The sequence below is a fragment of the Etheostoma cragini genome, chromosome 4, assembly GCF_013103735.1.
Source record: "Etheostoma cragini isolate CJK2018 chromosome 4, CSU_Ecrag_1.0, whole genome shotgun sequence".
NCBI lineage: Eukaryota > Metazoa > Chordata > Actinopteri > Perciformes > Percidae > Etheostoma > Etheostoma cragini.
In genome coordinates this window covers 15,077,886-15,101,319 of record NC_048410.1, presented here as the reverse complement: position 1 = coordinate 15,101,319, position 23,434 = coordinate 15,077,886, and the positions used below count along the sequence as shown (strand labels likewise).

General features: G+C 40.8%; 2 protein-coding genes across 4 annotated transcripts; one reads left to right on the top strand and one right to left on the bottom strand.

The window, feature by feature from the left end:
* Positions 1-778: 778 nt before the first annotated feature.
* rad54l2 (RAD54 like 2) lies at positions 779-13,462 on the bottom strand. The gene is made up of 22 exons (XM_034869782.1): positions 13,280-13,462; positions 11,431-11,616; positions 11,001-11,289; positions 10,776-10,912; positions 10,525-10,662; positions 10,183-10,415; positions 9,890-10,072; positions 9,638-9,771; positions 9,354-9,550; positions 8,766-9,108; positions 8,474-8,651; positions 8,097-8,327; positions 7,198-7,316; positions 6,600-6,718; positions 6,121-6,220; positions 5,831-6,036; positions 5,294-5,463; positions 4,645-4,841; positions 4,038-4,216; positions 2,761-2,850; positions 2,583-2,675; positions 779-1,791 (listed from the first exon to the last, which is right to left on the bottom strand). Exons 2-22 carry the CDS (start codon positions 11,576-11,578, stop codon positions 779-781), a joined length of 4,497 nt encoding a protein of 1,498 aa, XP_034725673.1. The 5' UTR covers positions 11,579-11,616; positions 13,280-13,462.
* A 464-nt stretch (positions 13,463-13,926) lies between these two features.
* bap1 (BRCA1 associated protein-1 (ubiquitin carboxy-terminal hydrolase)) lies at positions 13,927-23,009 on the top strand. Of its 3 annotated transcripts, none has more exons than XM_034870123.1 (17): positions 13,927-14,142; positions 14,424-14,453; positions 14,584-14,638; positions 14,835-14,967; positions 15,878-15,997; positions 16,588-16,649; positions 16,802-16,944; positions 17,321-17,399; positions 17,508-17,631; positions 17,792-17,920; positions 18,027-18,200; positions 19,323-19,456; positions 19,584-20,047; positions 20,293-20,525; positions 20,774-20,866; positions 20,952-21,024; positions 22,025-23,009. In XM_034870123.1, the coding sequence occupies exons 1-17, from the start codon at positions 14,106-14,108 to the stop codon at positions 22,156-22,158; spliced, it is 2,217 nt and encodes a 738-aa protein (XP_034726014.1). In that variant the 5' UTR covers positions 13,927-14,105; the 3' UTR covers positions 22,159-23,009. The 3 variants fall into 3 exon arrangements, with proteins under 3 accessions (XP_034726014.1, XP_034726015.1, XP_034726013.1); XM_034870124.1 differs by having other exon boundaries at positions 17,792-17,924; positions 18,034-18,200; XM_034870122.1 differs by having other exon boundaries at positions 17,792-17,926.
* The last annotated feature ends 425 nt before the right edge of the window (positions 23,010-23,434 follow it).

Sequence of the window (23,434 nt, the reverse complement as noted above, 5' to 3'; positions counted from 1 at the left end):
GAAACATCAAATTTTGGTTCGCACTAGACTGTTCCACAGTAATACATCATGAGAAAATCGAACATTAAGCAGTGTTTCCTCACATTATTCCATCTGCATTCAGGTAGAAAGAAAATTAACAGCACGGTGAGGCCTTGTTTTAAAGTGTAGCAGGAGATGCCGAGGTTAAAAAGACCCCAAAAATGTCAGCTGGTCCCCAAACAACAATGATCTGTTCCTACTGCTCCGATGCTCCAGCTGAACGACTATAAGATATTCAGCATAACGATTTGTTACTCTGACTGTGTGCAGTCATTAAGGTACTAGTTGATTCTCTCAGTTGCAGGTGAGAGTGAGAGTCTGTGTGTGTGTGTGTGTGTGTGTGCGTGTGTGTGTGTATGTAGTTTAATGAGAACATTAGGAATGGGAACACAGTTAATTTCACTGGTAAACATGTGAATGATATGAACTGTTTTAATAGCTAGTCTAACAGCAAGGCCGAAACACATTTAACTTATCACAACCTTTTCCAACTTCACAGTATGTGTTCAGGATTAAAATTGATTTAAAAAAAATTAAGATGACAAGCCACTTCATCATTGTAGAATTTTCCCTTGTTTCTCTTTCCCTACTCGCATTTATTCTGATGCACTCAAACAATAAGAATATAACAATGCATCTGGCCTTCGGTTAGGGTAGATACTGTAACAGAATCAATTTAGTTGATTTAGTAAATGCGTAATCATTCCCGTCCCTAATGTAAGTTATGTGTGAAACTGCCTCTCCAGGACTTGAGTCTCTACTGTCCTGTCACCTCTATTACATCATCATCAGAACTACTGCCGCCGTTCTCCGTACTCTGATGCATGTCCGGTTGGGTCAGAGCTGCCCCTAACAGACTTGAAGTGGGATTGTTGAAATGGGAGAGGAAACTGGATGCAGTAGTGTTGGAGTTAGGCGTTGGGAATCCCCCTGACCCAGAGAGGAGGGAGGTGGGGAACATCCTCGGCTCAGAGAGCAGCGACGGACTGTAATCAAGAGGGAAGCCAGACGAAAGCAGGCCAGCCATGTTGGGAGTCATCAAGTACGAAGGCAGTGAACCTGACGCCAGGGAGGAAGAAGTTGCTGCAGAGGGTGCAGATGACATGGGGATGGTGGTGGAAGCAGAGGAAAAAACAGCGGACAGAGAGGACGAAGAGGGGGTGGAAAGGTGTCCTGTTGCAGACTGTCTCAGTAGGTCCGAGCCTGCGGAGGGGAACATGGTCTGTAGGTCAGCCAGTGTTTGTCTTGGTGTCTGAAGGAATGAGGATCCACCACTACCGTCCATCAGAAGTGGATGATTTATGTGACCTAGGTTCCCCAGTAGTGAGGTCGTGTTCAGACCCACAGGGGGAAAACTGAGCCCACTGGAGCCCATTGACAGTCCAGGGAAACGTGTTGCAGCCGAAGTGCGTTTTCCTCCTATTTGTGTGTTGCCATGGCTTTCAGTACTCCTGCGCTTGCTGCCTCGCATCTCTAAAGCTGAGCTCAAGAGGTCTTCACTGAGTTGCCTACTGAGGTCAGCAGTCTGATTGTTTTGCGTACTGCCTTCATCTCCTGCTGGTACAGCCAACATTTCTGACGGTGACGGCAACTCATTCCCCATGCCCGCGGTGACATCACTTGTGGATGCAGCGTAGCGGCTGAACTCTCTGAGAATCTCAGAGTTTAAGGGAGAGGAGGGCTGCTGCTCCCCGTTGGGGGAGCCCTGCTGTTGATCCACAGGTGATGAACAGCCATTACTGAGTGGGTGGAGTAGGGAACCATGGGTGTCTGTGGAGGAGAATAATATGCAATAATATGACTAGAAAGCAACACACACACACACACACACAAACACACACACACACACAAACACACACACACACACACACACACACACACACACACGCACGCACGCACGCACGCACGCACGCACGCACGCACACGCACGCACACACGCGCATGCACGCACGCACGCACGCACGCACACACACTGTGTGCATGTGCGTAGGTATGTTTCTTTGGAGAGAGAAATGCAGTCATAATGTCAGGAGACACGTAAAGTGTTTCTGCCTCTGAATAATCTATTCTTGAAAGGTCAATCCTGGAAATAAAATGGTGTAGCCAAATGTGTACAAATAATATTAAAAAGAAAATGACCAAATCCCTGCAAAAATGATTAGCAGTGATTCCTCATTGTTTCCTTCTTTAAGTCCAGAGTAAAGATCCAGCCCCCAAATACCTCCAACTTAATCACGTCTTTCATCAGACCCCCACACCTCCTAGAAGGCCTTTAAAACCACATCTCCAGTTTGTAAGGCGGGTTTTCTGTTACTCTCTCAACCAAAACTGAGATGACCTTTATGTCATCATCCAAGTTATTTAATCAGACTTCTTAAAAGTTTCCTGCAGAGCCAGAGAAGACAGTATACCACTGTTGTAACAGGTTGTATAGTACTTCTCGTGAAAAGTAAGATGAACTGCATGTGTAAAAGAACACCGGCCAACATTGTACGAGTTGTTAGCAAAGCTGTAATGCGTCTATGCAGCAGGAACCAAGATTAATGAAGACGTGTTTGTACCTCTTGCAGTTGCAGAGCCCCCGACTGGTGGCCTACTGATCTTTCCAGAACGAATAGCAAAAATCCTTCCATCATTTGTCCTAATGTAGGTACCTGCGGTGGAGAAAACATCAAGTGATGAGGAAGTGACTTCAAATGCTTTGTAGCTAGAGAGCAATTATTGCATTGTTGCAACTACCTTTTGATCCTCTGATAACATGGATGCTCTCTCCTGCACTAATTCGAGCTTGAACATCTGTTGTGCTGTTGGCTCCTGGGATTACAATATCTGTAGATCCGGACAAAATGGCAGATGTCTGCTCACTACATTTCAGAGACATTTTAAATTTTTCAAGAGATGGAAAGTAACAAAATACATTTACTCACAATACTGAATTGAGTAGTTTTGTTGTGTATTTTTTAAGTTGTTTTTAAAATCGGTAATATAAAATGTACTTTATTAAATTTTTTAAAGATATTTCTGGGCATTTTCAGTCTTTATTTTTGACAGGACAGCTGAAGATATGAAAGGGGAGAGAGAGGGAGAATCACATGCAATAAAGAGCCGCAGGTCAGAGTCAAGCCCCGGTGTAAACCTCTGTACATGGACGGCTGCTCTACCAACTGAGCTATCTGGCCGCCCGTACTTGATTTACATTACCAATTCCATTGACTAACGAAAACCGTAAGGAAGAAAAAAAAAAAAAAAAAAAAAAAAAAAAAAAAAAAAAAAAAGATGTAGGTGGATCTGCTAAGCAATGACGATTCAGAAACTGTTTCAGTGGAAATGCTAGCTAAAACTTCAAATTCTGCGGCCCAAAACAATGAAAAACCCTTGGCCACATGAAAGACGGTTCTTCTTTTTTTAAAGATTATTTCTTTGGGGCTTTTCCCTTTTAATTCAGAGTGACAGTGGATAGACAGGAAAGGTGGGAGAGAGATGGGCTACATGGGGCGCACACTCTTACTGGGTGAGCTAGAGACGGCCCCGAAAAACTGTTTTTCATTTAACTTCAAGAGGGCCAAGAGTATCAACATGCAACGCCAGATGTGCCTGCCAAAGGTGACTGAACTAGCAGCATTCAATAACTCCACATCTAATCTGAGGAGCATGTTTTGGTATTTGTGCATTGGTATATCAAATGAAGTTTTCATGACTCATAGCAAATTGCCAATTGTAAAGATTTATCTTTACTTAAAAATAAAATAGTTTTGGGTTTATGACCCCTTGTCCTATTTTAACACCATGGGAAAGATCCCCCTGCTCAGTTTTACAGTTTTTTTTTTCTACTTCTTACTTTTACATGGGACATTTTTCAGATAGGTTAATAGGTACTTTTACTTGAGAACAATATTCTAGTACTCTTTCCACCTCTGCCTTTTTCATCTTAAAGATTTGATGGTCAATTCAAAATAAAACATTGCAGAGTCTGTATATTTTTATGGATTTAAGCATTCACAAATATTAAACATTACCAGTTGTAGTGACGATCCGCTGTACGTAAACTCCAGCTTTCTGCAGGAAGTTGACAGGCAGGCTGCCGGCAGAGCCAGCCATGCCCATGCCGACCTGGCGAGGCATCATGGGTATCGGGGTTGACTGGATGGGCCTGACACTCGCCACAGGTTTGTCATCTGGTCGTGCCATGGGACGCCTGAAATTTTGAGGGCGGAACTCATGAGACGATCACACACATACACACATAACAGGCGTTTCAAGTAGGATGGGAAATATATTTTTAAAAAAAAGAAGAGAAATTTATGTAGAGCTACAACGTCAAACAAACCAACAAATTTGATGATTTTATTTTTGGACCTGTGCTTTTGCCAGTAAGCAAGGTAGACCGTCATTTTCAGTTTTTGGTGGAGGTAAGCATAAATTAATAAAGTAGCGCATTGCATCACAGAATATCTGGAAACACTGCTGGTTAGTTTGTGGCTCTAGCTGTTGAGCTGAGCTGTTAAGGAAAAGGGCTAACTGGATACAGTAAAACAAACCATAAGCAACTGTTCGCCACCCTGCAGACAATTAAACGAGATACCCAGAGGCAGGGCAAGCCTAAACATGCGGTCTGAAACCCACCAGCCACGTTGGTTAAATGCTGGTATGTTTGTGAGTGTCTGATCACTGGTTGGGTAATAGGGGGCATATGATGGGCGAGAGTAGGGCACCGAGGCTCGTTTCTCATCCTCATAGCTCTTCTTGGCGGCTCTCTTCTCCGCTTTGGTCAGTTTTGACTCCTTCCGGTCCACCAGCAGAGACTCGTGATGAAAAGGTTGCTATGGAGCCAAATAGAAAGAGGGACATTTAATTGCAGATCAATTGTCAGATCGGCCAAGCAAGAAGCAGGTTGATCTTATTTATTTACCCACAGACAGACTTCAACCTTATTCAGATAACATTTTAGTTTTACTAGGTAAGCTGGGGAAATGTAATGGTTACTAGAATTTCTGTGTGTATGGAGTCTTGTTTCTTTCAGTAAGTACTGAGGCATTCAGAAGTTTGTGTTTCTGCAGCACAAACCAATGGCCAACCTGGACATTAGAACATGTACTAAAAACACACTGGAGCATCAAAACAGTCTCAGTAGTATTCACCAGAAAGCCAATACTTGTGCCACTGTTAGGGTTAAGTTTTCAAATAGCTAAATTGAAAAAAAAAAAATCAAACCACAAAAACGGCCTTATTTGCATCTAGTCTTGGCTTGCTTCAAGTAATCATGCAACTGTACCTTGGTGATGAGGTGTGGATAAAGCTGACAAGCTGTATGCATCACTATTTCAAATTCCTCCTTGGATTCCAGAGAGATTTTGTCAGGTTCCTCTTCCACAAAATGCAGCAACGACTCCACTTCCTTACGAGTGAAGTTCAGCACTGGGTTCAGGTCATCAACCACACGGTCTTTAAACAAACACACAGGCACAACATCATAAGACTTGATATTATTTAGGTAGGTGTTAATTACTGCCTACATTTGATCCGGTTAAGTTTGTGCTAATAGTACTTGGATAAGGACTTAATAACAGTCCACTGACACAATTATATCAATATTTATTCAAGAATTACTAGTGAAACCATTAATTAAAGTAAAATACCAACTTCAACTGATATTGACTACACATTAACATGTAAATAGTAATAGTTGGGTCTGTCTGCTTTACGAAACAAACCCCTATAGTACTGATTGGATAATAAAAAAGGGATTGTGCAAATTCAATATAAATGCAATGTCTAACAAACACAAGGTTCACATGTTCTAATCTCTTACCAGACATGCCCTGTTTGGAGACCTGTCTGTCATAGATCTTCTTCTCCAAGGTGAAATCACAGACAAGGCGGTAAATGTAGCAGGGTTTCCTTTGACCATAGCGGTACACCCTACACACCGCCTGAGCATCATGGCATGGGTTCCAGGAGGCATCAAACACAACGACACGGTTGGCCCCAATCAGATTTACCCCCAAGCAGCCCGCTCTAAAAAAGAACACAGCAAATTATTCTGCCAGTGTTCCCAGGAAGTGTGACAATTGGTAGAAATTAGAGAGCAGAGACACATACCTTGTTGACAGGAGAAAGACCCAAGTTGTGTTGTTTTCTGGGTCATTAAACTGATTTATAAGTCGCTCTCTTTCTGAGGCAGAAGTACTCCCATCCAGTCCTGTAGAGAGACGTACATCATCTCTCATCACTGAAGCACCTGAATGCACTTTACCTCACAGTGTATCATGGTAATATTTTTCATTGAATACTTAAGACAAGATAAAGCTGAGATATTTTTATTGATGGATATTTCTATTAGTTCTTCTTGAAGAAGTCTTTTTTCATCCTGGCAGAGCAATAAAAGGTGTGTGTGTGTGTGTATATATATATATATATATATATATATATATATATATATATATATAAAAAACACTTGTCACCTAGAGTGACATAACATCATAATCACAACTTTGTAGCTACAGTGGTGGTGACAACAATTTCTGCAGAGCTGCTGGGTTGGAAGAGAGAGAAGAGCGAGCCCAGATCGGATGACTCACTGTAGTAATTGAGGTTGCGAACCCAGTTTTGGCTCTGGGCGTCAGAGGAGGCGATGCCTTTCGGCATAGCTCTCTTTGATAAGAAGTCCTCAATGACGGTCAGGGTGGACAAACTTTGACTAGTGGGTACAGAGCAGAAACAAATAATAAGGGGTAAGAAAGGTAAGTGCACTATGGCATGAAATAATTTAACATTATCATGAAATAAACCTGAGTTTAAGTGACTGCAGTTTTGTGGGGGACAGGTATACTCAAAGTTTAGACTTACAATTAATCCGTCAAAATGTTGTTGTTTTTTAATAGTCACAGACAGTACTGCTGTACGCACATGAATGGCTACAATTAACAATGCATTTTGTTTCATTAAAGGTTATGATTTTGGTTAAATGTAAAATTCCTGCTTACAAGACCAACTTGAAAGAGAAGCACAAACCCCTCATGAGATGTAGGAGGATTAAAATATAAATTTCCTACAGTTTGTAAAAAGCTCTGAAAGCTCCAAATAAGTGAGTAATTAGCAGAAATACAAAGTCTGTCTACCTCCTTTCTAATCCGCTTATCGGTGGATTTGTGCTTAACGCAATATGTGTGGACTTACCTAAAGACCAAAATCTTGTCTCTCCTTCCTACACTGTCATCAATCAAATGAAAGAGCAGAATCATCTTGGCAGAGTTCTCCAGAACTCCTGTGCTGTAGTTAGACATTATGCCCTTTGCCTGAAACATAGAATGTGGAATAAAGAAAAAATGTCAATTAAATTTTAATTTAAATAAAAGGCAGCGCAACTTCAGGCCTGGTGGAACGAAACAGACCCCTATACCGACATGACAAAAATAATTACAGGCCCTATTTTAACAATCTAAGTGCACGGCGTGAAGCGTCTGGCGCAGGTGGGTTTAAGGGCGTGTACAAATCCACTTTTACTAGTTTAACGGCAGAAAAAAAAGGGTCTGTGCGCCGAGCGCATGGCTCAAAACAGTTGTGTCTTAATTAATCATATGTGCGTTTTGGCGTAACATGCACATTTGCATGCACATTTTACTAATGCGCTGTTAAAACAACAATGAAATTCTGCATTGTTGATGTTAGACCAGGTTTTTGTTGGTCAATGGCACGATCACTTTCCACTGTCTCAAGATAGCAATACGGCAAGAACGCACCTGAACACACCTCCCCATAAGAACAGCACGCCCATGGGCGCACAGACGGGCGCAGGTGCATTCACTATTCAAACGGCGTCAATCTTAAACTAGCAAAGACTTTGGCGTCAGGCTTTGCTTTTGCGCTGTGCTGCACCAAGTGCAAGATAAGGCCCTACATGCTGGTATAGTGAACATATCAGCACTAAACGAAAAAGGATATTTAAATATGTAAAACTTTAGTCATTTGGTGCTTCAAGTCTGAAATAAAACAAGTATACTATTTTACCTGTATTTGTTATGTAAAACTAAGCCGCAAAAAAAAACATTTGCTTCATATGGACTGTCATGACATACCCATTCATACGTGATGACTTGATTGGTTCTTTCCTGAGAGTGATTGAGTGGAGGCAGGGTGTTGTTGCCTTTGCTGTTGCTGGAGTCGGTCACTTTGGCTTTGAGGCCAGAACCTGGTGCAGGGCAGCGGGGGTTACTGGTTGAAGTAATGTCATCGAGGTCCAGGTCCTGCTCGTTTGCCTGATTCTCCTTCTGCAAGGCTTCATAAAGGACGTCTGGGTGATTCCAGATCTGGAGGGATCCAGAAAAAAATGAAAAAGGAGGCTTCCCTGATCAAACATTAATCTGATTCCTCAGTAATGTATCTCTGGAAAACAGGTTGGGTTGACCCTGCAGTCCAAGAGGTTTCTACCTAACAGCAAGAAAAACAGTCTCACCTTGCAGCAGACACAGAAGGCTTTGAGTGGGTTTAGACCCAGCCAGCCACTGTTCCCTGCTTCTCGAAAGCGTTTCATAAACTCGGTATACAGCGCCCTCTGAATGGGAGAGAGTCGCACCAAGATCACGTGCTCCTCCTTGGAGGGGAGCTGGTCTCGCAGCACATCATGACCTCGTCTGTAAGCCCCAAAAAGCACCACAGAGAACACTGACAGGTAAGCATCATCCATGCTACCATGCTTTTTCATCATGATATCAAATTTCTAAATCCAACACTGACAGAAAGTTTACCTCTGGACAAACCCTTCCAGCAGGCTGTGCAGCACATGGCTGCGGTAGCGCATCAAGCGGACATCTTGAGGTGTGCTGTCCACGCACTGCCCGTTCAGAATGGGCCGCTCAAACATGTTGCTGAACTCCTGGCGTGTGCCTAAAAAGTCGGGCCTAACAAAGTCCACCATACACCAGTATTCAATTAGGTTGTTCTGCAGCGGGTAGCCGGTCAGGACTACTCTGCGTCGGGAGCGGATGTTTTTCAGAGCCTGGGATGTGCTGGCATGGTAGTTTTTAATACGATGACCCTCGTCACATATCACCACATCTGGGCCCGGCCGCGCTATGGCCCTTTCAATACCTAACAAGAGAAAGTAAGAAAAGTAATATACATGTAATGCCTTTATTTAGGATATGAAAGGGGAGAGAGTGGGGGAATGACATGTAGCAATTCCAACCTGCGGTCACTGCGTCGAGGACTGAGCCTCTGCGTATAGGCACCTGCTCTACCAGACGAGCTGCCCAGGCGCCTCGTTTGAGTTTTTAATGGCACAGAGACAACTTTGTTTAGGGCACTGCTCCCTTAAACGTATGACTTTTGCTGACCTTTCATGAGTTCCTGCTGTCTATCTTCTTCGTCCAGGTCAATGATGATTGGTCCTGCGGGCTTCTTTGATTTCCTCTTCTTGCCCATCACAAAGCTTTTCTTCATGGACAGTAGGCGGTACATCTCATAACCCATCAGCAACACCCCTCCATCTCTGGACCAGTGCTCCACAACTTTGGCCCTGGCCAGCGTCGTCCTGCAGGTCACACAGTCAATGTGATTAACAGCTCAAATGTTTGACACTGAATGCTTAATCTGGCACACAACATGGCATGTTACATACTTATGCTCATCGTTGAGGATGTGAACTTTGAATGTGCGGCCGGTGAGAATTGCAGGGTCAGTGTCCGGGGAAAGGGCTTCTTGTGGTGGAAGCCAGAGGTTAAACTCTGTCAGCCAGTTCTGAAGTGTGTTCACCTTTTCACAAAAGGAAACAAAGATTTGGGAGGTTAATTTAATCAAAATAAGATAGTAACTTTAGGTAACATGAATGTGTACTCTCCATCATTTCATAATATACACTTTGATTACTCACAGGAACAATGGCCAGCACAGTGTGAGCCTCAGTATTCTTTAGTAGGATGTCAGTGAAGGAAATGACCTGCAGTGTCTTGCCCAGCCCCATGCTGTGAGCGAGGATGCAGCCAAAGCCACTGCTGGTCTTATACCTCTCCAGAGACTCAATGAGGTTATCATAGAGAAACCGGATTCCCCCAATCTTACAAATAATGAGACAAATGTTTGAGAGAAAATACGCTGTACTGTGGGTTTCCGTTACTGAGCATTTATGGTTTGAGAGTTCAAGAGAAAGGGAGACGGTGGGTGTACCTGGTGAGGTTTGACGGCCTTGGCTAGCTGTGGAGCGAGGTAAATGTCTTTCTCCTCTGCAGGGTGACTGATATTAACCAGCACTCGACCCTGGGCATCAGGCAGATTCATGGCGTCGTTGATGTGTGCCCCGCTGCTCTCCTCTGAGGAGGCGGTGCCATCAGCATCGTCATCAGCAGACTCGCTGCTTATTTGCAGGGCGTCCTCGTCCCCAGAACTAAGCTCAATTATATCTGAGACATCATAGGAGAAGTGAACACTGTGTGAGAGCTTGCCAATGTATACAAAGTATGGAGAATCTCAGGGGGAGAGCATCAAAGTTAGAAGTATCATATATCTTACCATCTCGAATGGCAAGTGAAGGCAGCTTGTGGTCCACCTTTTCATCTTCATCACCACTGCTGTCCAGACAGATCACATCCTGCTTGCTCAGGAGAGCAGGGACCAGGTGAGATACTTCTAAAACTGAAGCAGTGTCGACTTTTGGAGAGATGGGAAGGTATTGGAAAATAAGATAGAAAGTACACAAAAGAAATGTCAAACTTTAAGCATGACTGGAAGGTGCAGCTTCACTGATAGAGGCGGACAGTCACCTAGCTGAGAGTCTGGGACAGTCGAGGCTGGTGTAGGGAAGTCCTTCCTCTGCTGCTCCAGGCGCTTCCGCCTGTCCATCTCCTCCTGTTGAGCAGCTTTGGTCCCCGCCTCCAGTTGATCCTCTTTCAGCAGCTTTCTGTTAGCATAGGCAAAAGGTTCAGTTTACATAAGACCGGAAAAATATTATGTAATATACCAGAGGAGCAATATCAAGATACATTTACCTGATATTCTTCCTCATGTGTGCAGGCTTAGATAGCTTGGAGCCTTTTGAAGACTTAGAAGATTTGGTTAATTTAGAGGCTTTATGTTTCTTTGTTTTGCTGGAAGGTGGCTTGCTCTGGCTTGAGTTTTCTGGGCTGGTTGGAGATTGAGAGCGAGAAGGGGGTCTGGAGGACGGGCGGGACCCGGGCTCAGACGGAGGCTCTGAGGACGGCTCTCCAGAGGTAGCTGAAGAGGAGTCCCGGCCATCCTGAGCTATTTCCGTCCTGCCCTGGGCACTCCCGGGCCGTTCTTGAGAGAGAGAACAGACAGTAGTTCAGCTGATGCCTTCAAAGACTAGTTAACAAGCACATATGGATTCTCTTTCTTTAGCATTTTCTGTGAATGCATTAGAGTAATAAGAGGCACAAGAGAAGTTCATTTGTCACTCACCACTATCATCTTCTTCATCGTCTCCATCATTTTCATCCTCATCTTCCTTCACATCCTCATTGTCCTCCTCTTCCTCATTTTCCGAATACTCTTCTTCACTGTTAAGACTGGGCTCCAGGTCACTTTCGGAAATTGCCTCTTCAGACATGGCGTCAAACTATTACCTACACACCTTCATCAGGAGCTCTAAAATAATAAAAGACATCACATTTTAACATTACAAAAGTTAAACATAGTTATCTGAAAATGACATTTACGACCAAAATATTCAGTACTTTTAATTGATGAAATAGTTTTACTGTTAATCAACTGTCTGTCCATCTATTAACTAGTTAACAGTAATTCTTTAGCCATTAGACTAAGTTTGATTTAGGGAAAAAAGTTACAAAATAGATAGACAAATGTGTACACATACACAAACACACACACAAACACACATACACAGCGAGGGAAGAAACTCCCCAATGTATTAATATGTATACTGTAAATCTGCACAACTTAAATGCACTCATGAAATTTGAAAGCAACAACTGATCTGTGACCTGGCAAACCTCTTGGATTGGTAGACCTCAAACACGGTTGATATATAATCTGGGGCCAGATCATTTGGAGATTTGAATAACAGGACCAAAATCTTAAAGTCACTTCTGTTCTCCAACAAAGCTGTTGGAGAACTGGGTGGATATGACTGAATTAATTGGCCCTTAAGGGTAAGGGTCAACATTTTGAATGAGATATTGACACAACTGCGAGAGGAAGTCTAAAGTTTATTTCATTTTTTTTCAAATTTCAGTTGTGTCAAAGTTTGTTTCCCCGTTAATTTATGTTACATGTTTATTCATGCTAACTTTCTTCTAAATCAAGCCCTGACCCCAACCACGGAGGGCAACACTATTCGTAAAAGACTTCTAAACAAGAACATGAATCCAATCTGCTGATAACACATGCATGGACAAGTGTTTCAGAATCTGACAGGGACCGGAAACACTAAATCCTTTCAAATATTCCTGAGATGATGGAAGGCTACCTGGATGCTGGTGTTGCTAATATATAAAGAAAAAGAATCAACAAAACATCAACAACCACGTGGTGTTTTTAACCTGGTGTTTCTCACCTATGCTCCTGAGTCCTTGCTAGTTTTGGCCAGAATATACGGAAAATTTGGTTTATCCAAATTAGGATATTATTAGAAGAATCCTAAATTCCCAATACAGTATGTTTACATTAGTATATCCAACACCTAATGCCAGTAATGTGAGTCCATGTGTTTCCTATTTTTATTTATTTATCTGGGAGGTCATACATAGATCAAGATTCGACTGTAAATGTTAAAATTGCATTACAAGTGACGTGAAATGATTTCACCCAAAGGCTTTTGAATCGAGGGTGTAGGCAGGTAGCTAAGTAACGTTAGCACAAAGCTACCCATGCATCCTATCTATTATCATGTTGTTATTTTTGTTAATTAACGTTAACATCAAACAGCTGTGGTTAGTTGGCTTAATGGGCTACCTAACTTAATGCACATACATACTATTGTTTCTCAGACTGAGCCAGCAGACCACTATGCCAATTACACAACAATAAACGCAAATTCAAACGGTACAACCACGTAATTGTTGAACTGTTCATTGTCCGTTAGTGGCAGCAAAACAGGGTGGCTTTATGAAACTTGGGCTGGAGGAAAATATACTGTCTTGTCGGCTGTCGCAGCAAGATAACAATCTTATATTGTTCAGGTGTAACGTTGACGTAGCTAACGCTAGCCTGAATTAGAAACAGGCTAACATTGTCGTTAAGGTAAGACGCGCCAGTGGAACTTAAACATCGGCTCGTTGTTTGATCTTACCGTGTATGCGGCTTCACTGTATTCTTCAAGAAACCTCGCTGTGCACACAACGGCCGATAAATGAATTCGCACAGTACTGTGTAGCTAAATGAACGGATAAATGTTGCTAATTTCTAATTTTCCAGTGTTACCATAAACACCGTCCCCGTAGAGGTAGCTCAAACTAAGTTCCGGTGTTGTGAAAAGCCAAGCAAAAAAAAACTCTTAATGTTCGCAACACTTCATGTCCAACATTTCATGTCCGAATTACTAGGCCTTTAACCTAAAAGAAACTGCTGGGTTTTAAATATTATGTATACACTTTACATGTCTAGTACTGTTTGTATATTTGGGTGGCATTAAAAATGCCCTGATTTAATTATGTATTATTGTTATTATTATTATTATTAATAGTACATGATTATGGCACGTTCAGAAAGCACTGTGGAGCAGTTTAGGAGAAAAGTTGGGATTTTTTGGACACACGTGCGAAAAATATATTATTGTTACTTATTTTGTATATCACCCTCAAGATTATTTTTAACGATATGTGTATTTTTTAAATACACTTAATCATAATTAAAAAAAATAAATAACACATAATAAACAAAACTACTGATTTGATTTTGACTACAGGAAGTTGCAGAGAGGACGATTTTTCGCGACTCCACGTCGTTTCTTGATGACGTAGATTGTAGGCGGCGAATTCTGTCTATTGTGTTTATCTTGAGCTCTCCACAGTTGAATCGTGAATGGATACACCATTATCGTTTAAGACTATTACTCCTCTTTTGGACATGGACTGGAACACATCTTAAATATTAGTCGGCTTTGCACAAATTTGAAAATGAATAAAGGATGGCTGGAACTCGAGAGTGATCCAGGTGAGACACACAGCTAACAAATGTTAGCTTCCACATTAAGCCAAATAGACAGTTAGCCTCCTGAGCAGCTTGACTTATTAGGCTTTCAAAACTAAAATCAATGCAAGATTAGAGCATTGCAGAATAGAATATTTACTTGAATTATGTGCACGTTGATGGAAATCAAAGGTGAAATATGAGGAGCAGTGATGTTATTAGCAAAAAGAATGCGCTGGTCTTTCATTTGTTTTGTGGTGCATTGTATGCAATTTAACCCTAAATAAAATGTTTAATAATTTCAGGACTCTTCACTTTGCTGGTTGAAGATTTTGGTGAGCAGCTTATATACAGTAGATAAATCTCTTAGAGTGTACAATCTGAATAACCAACATATACAACGCCGAATCTGGGTCCCTGGGCTAATAACGGTAATTAAAATTATTCTTTGTGTATGTTCTGTAGGTATCAAAGGTGTACAAGTAGAGGAAATTTATGATCTTCAAAGCAAGTGTCAAAGGTATGTAACCTTTAACTAATCAGATTTATTCAAGATAGGGGAACAATAATTGCAAGTAAATCCAGACAAAAACCACCTGGTAGATATGTCAGGTAGTGACGTCCAGGCTCAGGTCTGAATACAAGCAGTGTTCCTTTGCTTACATGGAGTGTAGCAACAACAAGTTAAAAGCGATTGGCATTATTTTATTTTTTAGTCCTGTCTATGGCTTCATCTTCCTGTTCAAGTGGATTGAAGAACGTCGATCCAGGAGGAAAGTTAACACTTTGGTGGATGAGACCTCTGTCATTGACGAGGAAATTGTAAATGATATGTTCTTTGCTCATCAGGTAAGTGTTTATGTCATGTTGTATGTTGGCAGTGATTGTAGTTATTGCTGTGGTGTTAAGTATATTGACTTGTGAGTAACTGATCTGTGTTTGAAGTCATAGAACCTATAAGCATATTTCTTAATGTTATCAGTGTCTGTGCTGTCCTTAATTTAAATACAATGCTCCTGAGCAAATTTGTATATCAAATGTAAATTTGACCAAAATGTATATCTGGTCTGAAAGGCCATCACTTTAGATAGCAATTGCTTTAGTTTTAAGTTATTTATTAATTCAAGTGGCAAACACAGTGACAAATGGCATTCATAACTTATCAGGCCTAAAAGTCAGTTGTGAAAATGGATAGCTCATTTTGACTATTAACCAAAAGTATTCATTGTACAAATTGTATGAAATTGTGAATAGCCAGTAAATTGTTGTACCTCTAAACAGCAAATGTTTAGAAGTTTTAAGATTATATAATATACTATATATTGTCTGTAAATCTGTACATGGATGCAATAATACCTTAAATAAAATATAACAATTCTGAAAATGTTCTGTTGATGAACTATGATTACTATTTATATTGATATTATTAAACTATTAGTACTTTAAAAATGAAATATCCATGTCTCAGCAGACTGTCCTGGTAAAATTAAGCTCAAATAAAACATATGAAACCACAGATCACAAAATTTCATGATAATGAAAGGACATATAGTCCTGTAATATACTAACATTTATGAAACTTAAAAAATGCAAAGCTGGATCCAACCGACCAAAGTAAAGGTCATAAGACATTTAGCTTCTTCTAGCATTTCAAAATTCTAGCCTGTGTATTTATCTTGCAAGAATGCCTAGAGAAAAATAGTAAATAAAATGCATGTTCCATCTTTGACTTGTGTTTTTGCTGTCATTTTGAATATAGCTGATACCAAATTCATGTGCCACCCACGCTCTGTTGAGTGTTCTTCTGAACTGTAGTGGCGTTGAGCTTGGCACCACCCTTAGTCGCATGAAGGCTTTCACCAAGGGCTTTAGTCCAGAGGTAAGAAGTTTCTCACTTACTCATTTATCTCAGTTATTTTAGTGTAAGTTAATAGTGTGCTTTATATTTATAATTTTAACTTGAAAATCAGCTCTCAGATTTGTTTTCCTTTTGATTCTTAATAGTCTAAGAAGTCCTAGTGAGTTGACAAAAACTATATAGGTTCTTATAAGTGGAAATTAGTCTGGGTCATCTGATGTACATTGCTGGGATAAAGACATCCCCCACATGTTCTGCTATCTCCTCTGTTTGCAAGTGCACCAAGGTGAAATTCAGGAATTACTGCTTCCCAAGACAATTGGGATTGGTTTAAAACAAAGTAAACAAACCAGAGGTTCTTTCCACCTATCACAGAATAGAGAAGCTGTGTAGCAAAACCATACTTCCCTGGTAAATAATGCTATGCAAGACTAGGTGGAAATAAATATTAGAATCTATATTTCGCAAATGTATCAAATATATAAAAGCAGACAAGTTAACAAAAAAATTCCCTAAGAGCTTGCCAAGCACATTTAACATTAAGCTCTCCCTGTCTCCTTGCTCCTCTCCCACTTTCATGTTTAAATTTGTATTTTTTAAATATTTTTCAGAGTAAAGGTTACGCAATAGGAAATGCCCCAGAGCTTGCCAGAGCACATAATAGCCATGCCAGGTAGGTTACAGTCAATGGTTCCTTTTTTAAATTATCAGGTGTCTCTGGTTCTGTGAAGGAAATCCTCTCTGATTGGTCTACCATACTTTTAGAGATGTCAGGCTTTGAGCAATCATCAGTTTCTTAAGCTCTCTTTCCGTGTTTCTATGGAGACCGGAGCCAAGGCACCTCCCGGAGAAACAGAATGGGATCAGCGCGGTGCGGACCATGGAGGCCTTCCACTTTGTAAGCTATGTGCCCATCAAAGACCGCCTGTTTGAGCTTGATGGACTCAAGGCTTACCCCATTGACCACGGTATGAGTACACACTGACAGAGAAATGGATCAAATACAGTAGTCCTGTTCTTGTCACACTGTCGCCTTTTAGCTGCCATCCAACCACTAAAAGTTGTCTTAAAGGGTATGCTTATGTTGAGAATAGGTTTGACAGAATTTTCTAGATTTAGTATTCTGGTTTCTTCTCCTTTTAAAGTTTAATTTTGTTTGTTATGTTTTATCATTATTTCCAGCCACTTTTATTCCAGTGTGTAGTCTGAAATCAGGCCTCCTTTGTCATGGGGTAAAACCTGTTATGGCACATTTGCTATTATTGCATTAAGTGTTGTTTTATTACACACTTGTATTTTCGAAATTGCTGCCTAAATAAATCATAATATTGCACTCTATTTCAGGGCCCTGGGGAGAGGAAGAGGAATGGACCGATAAAGCTCGCCGGGTTATCATGGAGAGGATTGGACTGGCCACTGCTGGGTGAGTCCTGAAAGAGTTAATTTAAGCTATGGTGGTTCACCTTCTACACACACACACACACACACCCACGCAGCTTCATTCTCATGCTGCTGCTTTGCTCTTTTTCAGTGAACCGTACCATGACATTCGCTTCAACCTGATGGCAGTGGTGCCTGACCGCAGGATGAAATATGAGTCCAAACTCGAAATTCTAAAGAGGAATCGACAGACTGTTCTGGAGGGTCTACAGAAGGTCAGGAACTGCTAGAAGTTGTTATATTATGACTATACACTTAGCCACATTAGGACAACAAAACAAGTAAGGAAATTTAGCCGAGCAAGATCTTCTGAGTCACGTCCACTGACATTAATATGTTGTTGAATCCCTTTTTTGTGTGTTATCCTGTCTTCAGATGATCCGGCTCAGTCAGCCCGAGCATGTCCACGACAAGAAGCAGCAGGAGTCTTCCTCCCCTGATGATAGCACAACTTCGATAAAGAAAGAGGCAGATGTGGAGCCAGTTACAACCCAGGGTGCAGATTCTGGTACTTAGGTTGCCTTTATTTCCCCAGTCAACGATAAAATACATCTTGTGAATTGTATAGGGGCTCACCATAAACATTCAACTGAAATACACTCTCATTTTGGATTCAGTGGATGAGTCTAAGGATGCCCCTAGCCCCTCAGGAAACTCTAAGGTCATGGGCAAACGCCCAGTCCCCACGGGAGGAGGACCACCGGAAGTCACCAGTCCCAACCACATTGTTCAAAGGCTGCCTGCTTTCCTGGACAACCACAACTATGCCAAGTCTCCAATGCAGGTAGAAGGAGAAGTAAAGTGTATAGGTCCGGAAAGGTCTTTTGGTTACATCAAGTGTGTGTCCTGTGCTTTCATCAAAAATGTTGGCCTCTAAAGATCTTTTTTTGAAGCATTGGTTGTATTGTATAATAAGGGTTGTTCTGGCTCCATGTAATGATTATTTTTATAATCTGTTATTGCTGCTCCATAAGATGTCAGAAAATAGGGGTAAAATACTCCACAATACTTCCCATAGTTGATTTTGTTCTTGAACTACATCGTCTATCATTATATACAGCAAACAAAGGCAGCAACAGTTTACATTTGAGAAGAAACAAGTTTTTAATTCATTGCCAATAAGTTTTCAGTTTATTCACTAATTGACTAAATGTTTCAAATTGTGTTCAGGACTTTTGCGGTGTTAAAACCATCTTCTTTTTTTTTACAAAATAGATTATTCAATTTTTTTATTCAGTTTTCACAATACAAATCAACATACCAACATCAACACCAGAACCTTTACCAAATACAGAATACTTACTAAATAGTACAGGCTTTATAATTCTACATTCTATAGTTACAAGGTAATAGTTAGATTAAAGGGTATTTTTTTATATTATCGAGACAGTTTCCCACTATTAATTTTGGATGATGCCAATTTTCTCTCCATGGAAATAAATCCGTCAGTTTTTATAGCCCAAAATCTATATAGCATATGACACCATATATCCATATGCTAGAACAGAGTTAGGTGTTACATTGAGTTATGTGTAAACATTACTATTCGACTCAGCTGGCAACTAGGACAGATCATACATTGCTTTCTGTCTGTCTCACTGACTTAGGGACAGTTCACTGTGCTTGTTATTTCTCTTGGTTATGTCATTGTAAATCTTTCTTCTTTTCTGGCTTGCTGAGTCACAATCACTCCCTCTTGCACATTAGATGTGTAGAATGCTCCTTTACTAAGGAGGCACTATTCAGGAAAAATGCAAACCACTATATTTTTAACAAAAATCCTCTTTTATATCAGTTTTATTCATTTTTTTCTCCCTTCCTGTTGTTACGACAACCCAAATATTAAAATAATGGCGGTGGCTGCAGAAAAAAAGATTATGTGGCTGTTTGATTCTCTGGCTAACAGGAAGAAGAGGATCTTGCTGCTGGAGTCAGTCGCTCTCGAGCAGCAGGGCCTCCCAAACCCCCATACTCCGACGATGAAGACGACTATGAGGATGATGAGGAGGAAGTAACTGCTTCCGCAAGCACATCCAACAGGTCAGCATCCTAATCTGTACCTTTGTATGCTTTCTTCACATGTTAGTGGGTACGACCTGACTGAAGGAAGCTAAAGCTCTTTAAGCTTTTAGATTTTGGTCTTGTGTTTCAAATTACTGTCTTTTAGGTTCAGACGGAAGGCAAGTCTGCGATCACGACCAGGACGTGTTGGGGCTGGAATGGAGAGCCAGATTGCCCTCACTGTATTGGCTGAGAAACTGAAGAAGGAGGCCCAAAGGAAAGATGCCCTAAACACACCCCTTTCTGTACGCACAGAAGGGCGCACAGGAGGCATTTGCATTACATCTGCTTCACAGCCTTCCCCCACACCCAGCAATGAAAGCACTGACACAGCCTCTGAGATTGGCAGTGCCTTCAACTCCCCGCTGCGCTCACCCGCACGCTCCCAGGCTGCCACACGCCCATCCAGTCCAGTTGCATCCCATCTGTCTCGGGTGCTGTTCGGAGAAGATGAAATGCTGAGGCTAGACTCCAGACATAACCGCGCTGTAAGAGAACTGGGTCCCTCTGTCAGCGCAGCCTTGTTACACCTGCAGGAGGATGGCGTCATCTATGCTCTCGCTCCATCTGGTGAGTACAAGAGGTTGTTACTGTCGTCCATGTTATTCACAAGGGTGGTTTAAAAACCTCTGCTGAAGTAAAAGATTCAACTCCATCACTGGATATTTACAGTGCAATCATAGCATATTAATCATCTTAGACAATGGAAGTAAACAGTTTGGAGGGACTTAATGAGAATAACATACACTACTTTTAATAATTGACTGTCTCCGTTTAGTTTTTTTTTGATAATTGTTACTTTGTCTGTACATTAGATTTGGCTGCTGATAGCACAAAGCGGCCTTGTACTCCAGAGAAGATGAAAGAAAAAAGGAAAGCAGACCCCCCAGCAGTAGAGAAGGAACGAGTGAAAGAGGGAAAGGAGGCACCGTCTGTGGAGGTGAAAGAAGAGGAGGGTAAAGATGGAGGAGAGGGGAGCAAGGAAAAGCCTGGAGTTCTGGAAACTGCTGCAGACAACAAGCCCCCTGGGGATAAGTACTCTCCAAAAGTAAGTCCTTGTGTTGTAATGCACACAGTATGTACATTGCTATTATCAGCCTGCCAAGAGATAGATAGAAATATACTGTGCGTGTGTGTGTGTGTATGTGTATATATATATATATATATATATATATATATATATATACACTGTAGCTCACAGTTTTTACTTGTGCTGCCAATTAGATAGTTGTTTCTAAGGGTGAACACATTTATTAAACAAACACAGAGCAGTTAATCTTATTCTGTCTCTTGCAGGAGCTGCTCGCACTGCTCAAGTGTGTGGAGGCCGACATTGCCAATTATGAGGTGTACCTAAAGGAGGAAGTAGAAAAGAGAAAGAAATACAAAGTAGGTTACGTTTACCACGAACAACCCAATATATTTAATGTTTTTATTGGCTTTTAATCAAAATATTTTGTTTTCATTTGATCAGATTGATGATCAGAGGAGGACCCATAATTACGACGAGTTCATCTGCACCTTTATATCAATGCTGGCCCAAGAAGGTAAATCTCATTATCTGGCACTAGTTGTGTGCATCCCCTAGACAGTGAGTTTTACTAGTCCCTGTGGAAAAACTCACACAGATTGGTCTTCTTTTTTTTACATGTCAAGACAAATAACAAACCAATAAACTGGGCCAATATAGCAAATTTATAATTTAAGGTTCTCAGTGTTAACAGTTAAAATACAGTGGCTTGAATAAGTTTACACACTCATGCAAAAGATGATTTAAAAAGAGGAATAGAAAAAACAATCTTTTGGACAAAGTTTCCTTGGCCTTTGGACTTAAAACAACCCCACATCATCACAAACCCTTCACCATACCTAGAGAATGGCATGGTGTTATTCCAGTTTCAGCCTGAGATCTGCTTTGATTTGGATTGAGAGATGATCTTAAAGAAAGTTCTTCATGCCTATCTCTAGGTATGAAGAAGGGTATCTGATGATGGGGGGTTATTTTAATTCCAAAGGCCAAGGGAACTTTGTCAGGATGCATAGTATCCTGGATCCATGAAATAACTGGCCTTTAAAAATAAAAATGTGCCTGCCTCTATGGGAATTTAACATAGGGGTGTGTATACTTACTGTATGCCCCCTGTTAGGAAGAACATTTATTAATCTGCAATACATTATTCATTCACAAAGAAAATTGGTGTCCTTAATAGGTTGGATTTTCCTAATTCTTTTTGAATTAAGGCATTAAGATCAATTTCCAAAAGAATGTTTTTTTTTATTCCTCTTTTCAATCAACTTTAGCATGGGTGTGTAAACTTATTCAAGCCACTGTACATACAGGACCACACATTTCCTCTTAACCAGCGGTACACACAATGGTACAACAGGTATGACGTTACTACACATGTACATGAAAAGAAGAAAGACAAAATAAATTTGTAAAAATGACCACCAAACTTATGCAAAAACCTAAATATGCTTATTGTTGGTATTCCTATGATTTCTTTGCTCCTTCATTCATTCATTCTGACTGGGTGTCTTCCTCAGGCATGTTGGCCAGCCTTGTGGAGCAAAACATTTCCGTGCGTCGTCGGCAGGGAGTGAGTATTGGTCGCTTGCACAAACAGAGGAAGCCTGATCGCAGGAAACGCTCTCGGCCATACAAAGCCAAACGCCAGTAATTACACACAATCATAACTTCTGTGAGAAACTTGCAACTGTGAGCACCGAGCAATCACCACAAAAAAAATGAAAATTGATGCAGTCCTGAAACTCTTATAAAAGCAGTCTAGCGTTGTATTTTAGCCAGAGCCTCCTCTTCTTCATGAAATCGACCATGTGTTTGGTCAGTTCTTTTATCATTTATGTATATATGTACTACCATTTTAGCCTCAATGTACTTTTTTTTTTCTTTGTTGTGCAAAGAACACTTTGCCACTGCTTTTGACGGTTTGTAAATATGATAAAGGCATGTGTCCAATGGTGCATCTGGTAAAGTATTCATTCTTCTTAAAAGAGCTACTCTACAGTCTTATGGTCAGTGCAGTTTAGTCGGTCACTAAATATACAATTTGGTAACTAAGTTGATATTTCCTCAACTGTATCCCTTATTCTCGTTTTTTACGGTGCCAATGAAGTATTGAATGTTTTCACAGAAGCCATGTGTTATATTCATCCATAGCATTTCAGTTATCTTCACTGTTAGTGATTCACTATATAACATAAAAATAATCTTTTAATAACGTTCTTCGGGGACAATTTTTAAACTCAAGAAGTCATGTATCTTGTGTTTTTCTTTTCATCTAAGGGCCTCTAGCTGTGTAAGAATATCTCTTGAGTTCCTGCATATGAAAAACAAGCTCTTCTGTTATTTTTGTACCTGAAATGGATCTGAAAGTCAGTGAATATTATATCTGATGTGTGCACTTGTGTGTTTTTGTACATATGTATCTGTTAATTGGCTCACCTGTACACTGAGTTCCATTGTTCTTTGTGCTTGTCAATTCACACTATAATAAAGTCAATGAAAATATCTTGCTATAATCCAGATTTCCTAGGACTACAATGGTTGAATCGGGATTACAGTATTGTATATAACTACTGAGAGACAGTTGAAATATATATATATATATATAGTGTGTGTGTGTGTGTATACTGTGTTTTATATATAATTCCCCACTCGCCCCATCCTGGGTGGTCTTCTTCCTTTAATCTTGGGTCTTCTGCATAATATCTCAGCTGTTCCTAGGACTACACTTTTCTGCACAGAGATCTCAGATGTTCCTGGAAATTGCTGTAGCCAATGTCCCAGTTTGGTGATTACAGCCCCGTGGGCTCTGATTACTACTGGAACCACCGTTGCCTTAACTTTCCACATCTTCTCTAGCTCCTCTCTTAGCCCTTGATATTTGTCAAGCTTCTCATGTTCCTTCTTGATGTTGCTGTCGCTCGGGATTG

Coding starts and splice junctions, on each gene's coding strand:
- bap1 (XM_034870122.1), top strand. CDS start 14,106: ATGAATAAAGGATGGCTGGAACTCGAGAGTGATCCAG. Junction 15,998..16,587: donor CCAAGGGCTTTAGTCCAGAG/GTAAGAAGTTTC, acceptor AATATTTTTCAG/AGTAAAGGTTACGCAATAGG. Junction 19,457..19,583: donor TCCGCAAGCACATCCAACAG/GTCAGCATCCTA, acceptor ACTGTCTTTTAG/GTTCAGACGGAAGGCAAGTC.
- rad54l2 (XM_034869782.1), bottom strand. CDS start 11,578: ATGTCTGAAGAGGCAATTTCCGAAAGTGACCTGGAGCCCAGTCTTAAC. Junction 10,073..10,182: donor AGGCCGTCAAACCTCACCAG/GTACACCCACCG, acceptor ATTATTTGTAAG/ATTGGGGGAATCCGGTTTCT. Junction 1,792..2,582: donor GGGCTCTGCAACTGCAAGAG/GTACAAACACGT, acceptor TCTCCTCCACAG/ACACCCATGGTTCCCTACTC.